Below are 7,137 nucleotides of genomic sequence, written 5' to 3' on the forward strand. Positions count from 1 at the left end.
CCGACCAATGCTCTCACACTCACTGCCAGCAGTATATCCCCCTCATTTAAAACCCTCAACATCTATTAAAAAAACCAACATTCAACAATCTCTCTCTCAAACCAATATTCTAACAATCTCTCTCTCTCTCTCTCCAGCCTCTCCAGCCAAACACTGCCTTAACAAAACAAGCACACTCCTCCCCTGTAAATTGTAATGGAGTCTTCTCTGTCAACTCCTCACCACCGCAGAAGACTCTCCGGCGTCAACGGCTTCTCCTCCAAAAACGCATACGACGACGTTTTCTCCTCTTCGTCCACTCTCGGAGCTCGCAAAGTCAAGTCTCGAGTTCTCGAAGACTACAAAGAGATTTTCGCCAGCTCTCGCGCTTCTTCCATTCCGGTCCTCAATATCTCGCCGCCGGCCGGCGTTGATGTTAGCTCCGCTTCCGATTATCGAAACTCGGAGCTCGATTACTCCAACATTTTCGGTGGAATTAGAGATGATGACGCCGCTCTTTGTTATGAACAAGTGCTTTCTAATGCTGCTGGAACGACGAAGAATTCTCGTAAAGTCAGGTAATTTTTTAATTTTTTTGGATTTTTTTGCTTTATATCCTCAAATTGCTTGATTATTCATGGCCTTTTGTTGATAATGTTCTGTTTTACTGATTACAGTGTTTGATGTAAGGCCCCGATAAATCGATACTCAAATGGTTAGTTTGATAGATTAAATAGAGTTTGCGAGAAGGTTGGGTATAATTTTAACTTCGATGAGTCGAGTAACCTGTTAATTAAAAAAAATTCGGTTCGTGAGATGTTATTTTAGAGAGGTTTTACTGTATGGTTGTAGTCTATGGTGAGATTTTGAACCAAGCTGATTGTGTAAGATACTAAAACTTGAAAAGCTGTTTCTTTGCTCATGATTGTGAAATTATTGCTAAAGGGTCATTAGTATGTGCACTAGTAATTGTTTTTTGTTGATAGTGGAAGTTATCACATAGGGTACACACTAATGTTCCTTTAGCAATAATTTCACAATCATGAGCAAAGAAACAGCTTTTCGAGTTTTACGGTTGTTGCCTTGGTTCTTTAGGAGATTTGTATTGCGATTGTTGATTGTCTTATTGAAATAATTACTTCATTTGTTAGTTGAATATCTATTGAAACTACTAAAGTGTCTTGTGACTTTTAGAAGAAACTGAGCTTTTGTGATTCTTTGTATTTAACGGGATTCACGAAGGCTGGATAGTAACATTTTCTAAACTAGACAATTATCATGGTCGTATTAGCTGAAGTAGGACTCATTCTGTGGAGCAGGATTGCATTTTTTTTTAAATATTAGTTTACTTGTGTTATACGCTTATACTTGTCATGCATTAATACTTTCCGTGGCTGCAATATCGGAATGATTTGCTTGACTTAAAGAACACTTAGGTAAATCAAGGTTAGACTGTTGGATTCCAAATATTAAACACTGTTACTTCATGTCAAACAGATAATCATTATGATACTTATACTGTTATATCTGCATGGTTATTGGCTTCACTTAAGCCAGGAGATGTTACTAAAAATTTAGTGTTGCATCTTATAGTTTCACCATGAACTTGGGTTTTAAATTGTAATTGGTCAAAAAAAAATTCCACTTTATTTCCCGCCCGTTAACCGGGGATGGTGAAGTGAGGTGAACTTGCCAAAGATCTCACAAATAACCTACTATAATTAATTCTTAAGTTTTGCATGTTTTATGGTAATCTCACTTTACAGTCCATACTGATAAGATTTTAACATGTCCTTCCTCATTAATATTACTACTGTTTCCACCATTTAAAGAGATTTGTAAAAGTGAAAATAAGATTGCAATTTACCTCCCTATGCGACCTGACTTGTTGCATTTTGTAGGACTCCATCTGCAACAGAATCTCCGTTGCACAGCTCAGATTGTTTAAAAACTTCGAGTGAGAATAAAATGCTTCCAGCTGATGTGCCGTCAGAATCTTTTGATGATAAAAAACAATTTAGCATGTCGTATCATAAGAGCAATACAGGAAGCAAAGATGGGACAAATGGGACTACACGTGTAGCTCAGTTTCATCCAGTACGTGGATTTACTTGTTTTATTGATGAAGCTACTCCGCAGAAGATTGAAGCTGATAAGCCTAAATCCTCGGTAGCAAGTGATGTTCGTTCTAAAGCGGATGTCGATGAGGCTATTCTGCAAGATATAAATGCCAAGAAGGGCATGTCACATCTCACTAAGAAAGAAACCTATGGATTGGAACTCAAATCTAGGAATAATTTTAGTTGGGATGGATCTTATAGCTATGATAAGATATTTAACAAACTTGAAAATAACCTTAAATCACATCCTACTGAAAGGCGACCACCTTCAAGCATACCTTCTAAAATAGATAGTTATGGAAATCCAAAGAGATTATGGGCTTCCAATATAGAGGCGTTTAAAAATGACGCCTCTGAACATGTCACAGGTGAGAGTTCGCCATGTCTCCTTGGTGATGAGTTTGATGTAAACTCAACTGCTGCCGCCTCTGCAGCTGTTCTTAAAGATGCAATACAAAAGGCTCAAGAAAGCATACGAATAGCAAAAGAGTTGATGGAACGAAAGAAGGAAGGACTGCGAAGTCGTTCCAGTCACAGTCTCAGGAATAATAAGAAAGTCAAGGATAAAGGGGAGCATATTATTGCATATGGAAGTAACAGATTGGATGATACGAATGCCAAAGATGTAAGTGGAAGTGTAGATTATGTTTCTCATCTTTTCTCTGGCGTAAGAAAGAAGAGTGCAGTAAGCAGTGGTTTTTCCCCAGACTTTAAACAAAATACGGGAATTGTCATTGATGATGAACGTTCCAAATATCGGGGTATGGCTGAAGAATGTGAATTACCAAGTACTGAGAGGAAGAGAGAAATTCCTGAGAAAGAAAACGTCATGGAGCAGGAGCAAGTTCACAAAGAGAACACAGATGAGAAAGCCCAGGAACTAGTTTACATAAAGGGGAAATTAAAAACTGTTAAAGGTGAAAATCAGATTAAAAAAAGTGAGAATAAATTAGAAACAGTTTACATTGCTTGTGAACATGAAAAAGGTGAAAGTTGCAGAATTGTTCAAGAGGACGGGGTTATTGAAGAGATACATTCAGATACACCCACAATTAAAGATGGCGAGAAGAGATTAAAAGATTCTCGAGAGAAAAATAAAGGTGCATTCGTATCTGAGGCCGACATTGACTTGAGAGTAAATAACATCCAGGAGCTGGAAGATATTGCGAATAAAGAAGATCACATTGCTAAGACAACAAAAACTATAGAGGGAGATGGATCTGGCTACAGAGTCGAAAAGGATTGTGATGAAGTAGACAGTGAAAGATATGAAGATGCTTTTCAGCGGGCAGGACATGAACTTAAAAGGGCATGTGTCAGCGAATGCGTGGAGAAGCAAGCAAAAGACATCTCTACGAGACCAGATGCCTCGAGGATACCAGAAAAAGTTCATGAAGAGGAGATTGCTGGGATGAATTTACTAGATATTCGTGATGGAAAAGAAAATGAACAGAGTTCTGAGAATTTTGAGTTAAAAAGAAATGAGAAGGATCTTACTCGAAGATTTGAAAAGGCTGAGTTTATATACATAGAGACCGAAAAAATTGAATTACTTCAGGAGGCTCATCATGTATCTGATGTCTGGTGTCATGATGTACATGACAAAGATGAGACTCAAAAAGTTTTACGGTATAAAATGAATCCTGTCCATTCAGAAACAGGCCAGGAGGTGGATGATCATGGTTCAGCAACTAAAGATTGCTATTACTTTGAAGTAAATGAGGCAGAGGCAGCTAAGTCGCCATATGAGCTGAGGAAAACAGAGCATTTAAGAACTGGTAACTTGGCTCAAGGTCTTGCTGAAGAGAATGAGACTGTAAACAGCATGAAATTTGTCTGCGAGGTTTCACGTTCTGAAAATAGTCCACCAAAGTTTGGTTCAACTTGCATGAATTTTGGCGTGGAAGAATTTGCAGAGCGAAGTAAAGACACTGGTTCGGAGTCAAACCTGGACTGTGGTATTGACATACTGGCCAGTGAATGTGCAGGAAGGGAGGATATTCTTGAAGATAGAATGTCCTTTAATGAAGAAGCAGGGAAAAGTAGACCGGGGTATGTTAAAGATGACCGACAACATGATGCACAATTTGAAATATCTCGAGAACCAAGTGTGTCCAGAGAAGAAAAGACTGTAGAAGTTGATATAGAGATCAAAACAAGGGAAGATACAACAAAGAATGAAGAGGGTGTGCATAAAACCTTTATGATGGACGAAAAAAAAATGGAAATGGATGAAGAGATCCGAGCAAGAAAAGGGAAAGAAGTTTATGATGAAAGCTCTATTAAAGCTTTTGTTATGGAAAAGGAACCAAAAAAGATTGTGTCAGTGGTAAAAGAGAAAGAGGCTCTGCTTAAAAATATTGAAGAAAAGAAAAAGGATCGAGAACTTGAAAAAGAGAAAATAGCTGTTGAAAGGGCAGTTAGGGAAGCTCGTGAAAGGGCATTTGCTGAAGCAAGAGAAAGGGCAGAAAGAGCTGCTGTGGAAAGAGCAACTGCAGAAGTTCGGCAGAGAGTGATGGCAGAGGCACGGGAAAAGTTTGACAAAGACACTGCAGCAACTAAATTATCAACTGAAAAAGCTTCAGTTGAAGCCAAACTTAGGTCTGAACGAGCTGCAGTAGAGAGAGCGACAACAGAGGCTCGAGAACGTGCTCTAGAAAAAGCAATATCCCAGAAATCAAGAGCACAGACGGGGAGATCTACATCTCAAAATCACGCTGGTCCATCAAGAGATAATTTAACAAAGAAAAGTTCTACCTCTGTAAGTATACTGGGAAAAAATACTTCACTCCTATAGTTGCATATATGATCACTGACTGAATGGTACTCGTGCAGGATTTGGAGGCAAATCGTGTAAATAATGCAGACTTGCTTCAGAGGAATAAAGCAAATGTAGAAAAGCATGAAAGGATTATGGAGCGCACGGTATAACCTTTTTCTCGGTCCTCTTGTAGGGTCTTGGGGTTTAATGTGCATGCTTATATGTTAATTCATTCCTTCCCTATAATATTGGGGTTCCTAGGATTGAAACTTGATACTATTGAATCATAAGAGCTTGAATATCATGTTAAATTACCAACTCTCTCATAACCTTATGATGTTAGGAGGATGATTTGATAGGTTGATATTTGTTATGCTTATGCGTAAATATGTGATTCAACATTCTTTCATCTCGTTCTTTCTATCGATCTTGATTACTTGTACAATCTTTCAGGCAAGAGCCCTTGCTGAGAAGAATATGCGTGATCTTCTAGCTCAGAAAGAGCTAGCTGAGAAAAATGTAATAAACTTCAACTGAGTTCAAGTTAAAACAGACTTGCTTATTAATGCATATATTCACCTGATTATCATGTATTAAATCTTGGATGCAGAGACTAGCGGAAGCTCTTGATGCTGATATTAAAAGATGGTCAAGTGGAAAGGAGGGCAACTTGCGAGCATTGCTTTCAACTTTGCAATATGTATGTAACTGCAATCTTAATTCTCTTCCGCAATCAAATGTTCCTTGCTTAGTTTTTTACTAGTTATATATCTTATTTTAATTATAAAAGTACCAAGATACTTTTTTTTTTGGAAAACCAAAATGATGGGGCGGCATTAATTAAATCAATTTTTTTGGTATTTAAAATTGTATTATTCTTAAGGATTGAAATCCTTGTACAGAAATGAGAAACGACTAGGTACTTCGAGAGATGTTTGTGGATTATGAGTTTTGACAATGTTCTTTATATATAGAGGTTATACATTGTTGATCACAGTATTATCTCAGGCTGGTCATTTGCAACTGTAATATGCTTATTTGCTTAATAATAATGAACTTGTGTAAGTACATGTTCTAGGTGGATCATAAAGTTTTTCCGCACAAAGGATGACTGATATTTTAATAAATTGATTTTCAGTTACTAAATATTTACTAAGCACCAGAATAATTTAGCATTGAACATTTTTTTTTACTTGCAGATCCTTGGCCCTAGTAGTGGTTGGCAACCTATTTCCTTAACAGAGATCATAACAACAAATGCTGTAAAGAAAGCTTACAGGAAAGCAACTCTCTATGTTCACCCAGACAAGTTGCAGCAACGAGGGGCGAGCATTCAACAGAAGTATATATGCGAAAAGGTTTTTGATCTTCTAAAGGTATATACTGATTTACTTTGCCCGGATATCATAGTATCAAAATCTAAGCTATGACAATTTAACAACATATACAATGCAGTATCCAAACATATGCTTGAAAAAGATGCAACTTATGTTGGAGATGTTTAATTACAACCAAATTAAGATTATACTATCAGAACTCGCCTATTGTTGCTGTGCAACCAAAGTTTGGAGCTTCTTAAATTGATACATATTTGTTGGGCTTGGGTTAAAACTAAATGATGAAGAATAGTTTAACAATCCTCCAAAGTTTAATCTTTAGTTTTGACTATAATATAAAGTAAAAGTTTATCGAATTTTAAAACAGCTGATCATGTCAAAGTCCTTTCTTAAGACTGGTGTGATCTTTCACATCATTTAAGCATACTCTAGCATGAATCAGCCATTTGTATCCTTCCAGTTGTGAATTCTCCGTAGTCTTACTTGTATCAAACTCTTGACGTTGTGGACAGGCTGCTTGGAACAAATTCAATAAAGAAGAGAGGTGACCTACCCTTGTAAATCAACAGCCTGGGGGAGAGATGCAAATCCAGATATATGATCAGTCAGCCCTACCACGTACGAAATCTCTTATAGAAAATGTTGTAAAGTCATCTTCATCAACCAATGATAATGTTTGTCTAGATATGTAATCAATTCGCCAATCACAGAGGTAAAATTAAGCTTGAAGTTAAAATTAAGTTCAAAATATTTATATAAACCATTCACAACATTGTATCGTAGTAGAAATCACTCTTTTCTCAGTGACAAGAAACAACTATGACACACCGTGTCATTGAACTTGGCACACCTTGTCTAGTTCATATCTGTTTTACAGTATGATTACAAACTACTGACAGAGATACAAGACAATACAAATTATGTCCTCAAAAGTTTTACA

General features: G+C 37.1%; 1 protein-coding gene across 1 annotated transcript; it reads left to right on the top strand.

The window, feature by feature from the left end:
• Positions 1-7,137, top strand: LOC141713411 (uncharacterized). Its single transcript, XM_074516811.1, has 7 exons — positions 1-557; positions 1,881-4,860; positions 4,935-5,024; positions 5,314-5,379; positions 5,471-5,560; positions 6,060-6,236; positions 6,710-7,137. The coding sequence occupies exons 1-7, from the start codon at positions 196-198 to the stop codon at positions 6,743-6,745; spliced, it is 3,801 nt and encodes a 1,266-aa protein (XP_074372912.1). The 5' UTR covers positions 1-195; the 3' UTR covers positions 6,746-7,137.

Source organism: Apium graveolens, chromosome 3 (genome assembly GCF_009905375.1).
Source record: "Apium graveolens cultivar Ventura chromosome 3, ASM990537v1, whole genome shotgun sequence".
In the NCBI taxonomy this organism is placed as follows: Eukaryota; Viridiplantae; Streptophyta; class Magnoliopsida; order Apiales; family Apiaceae; genus Apium; species Apium graveolens.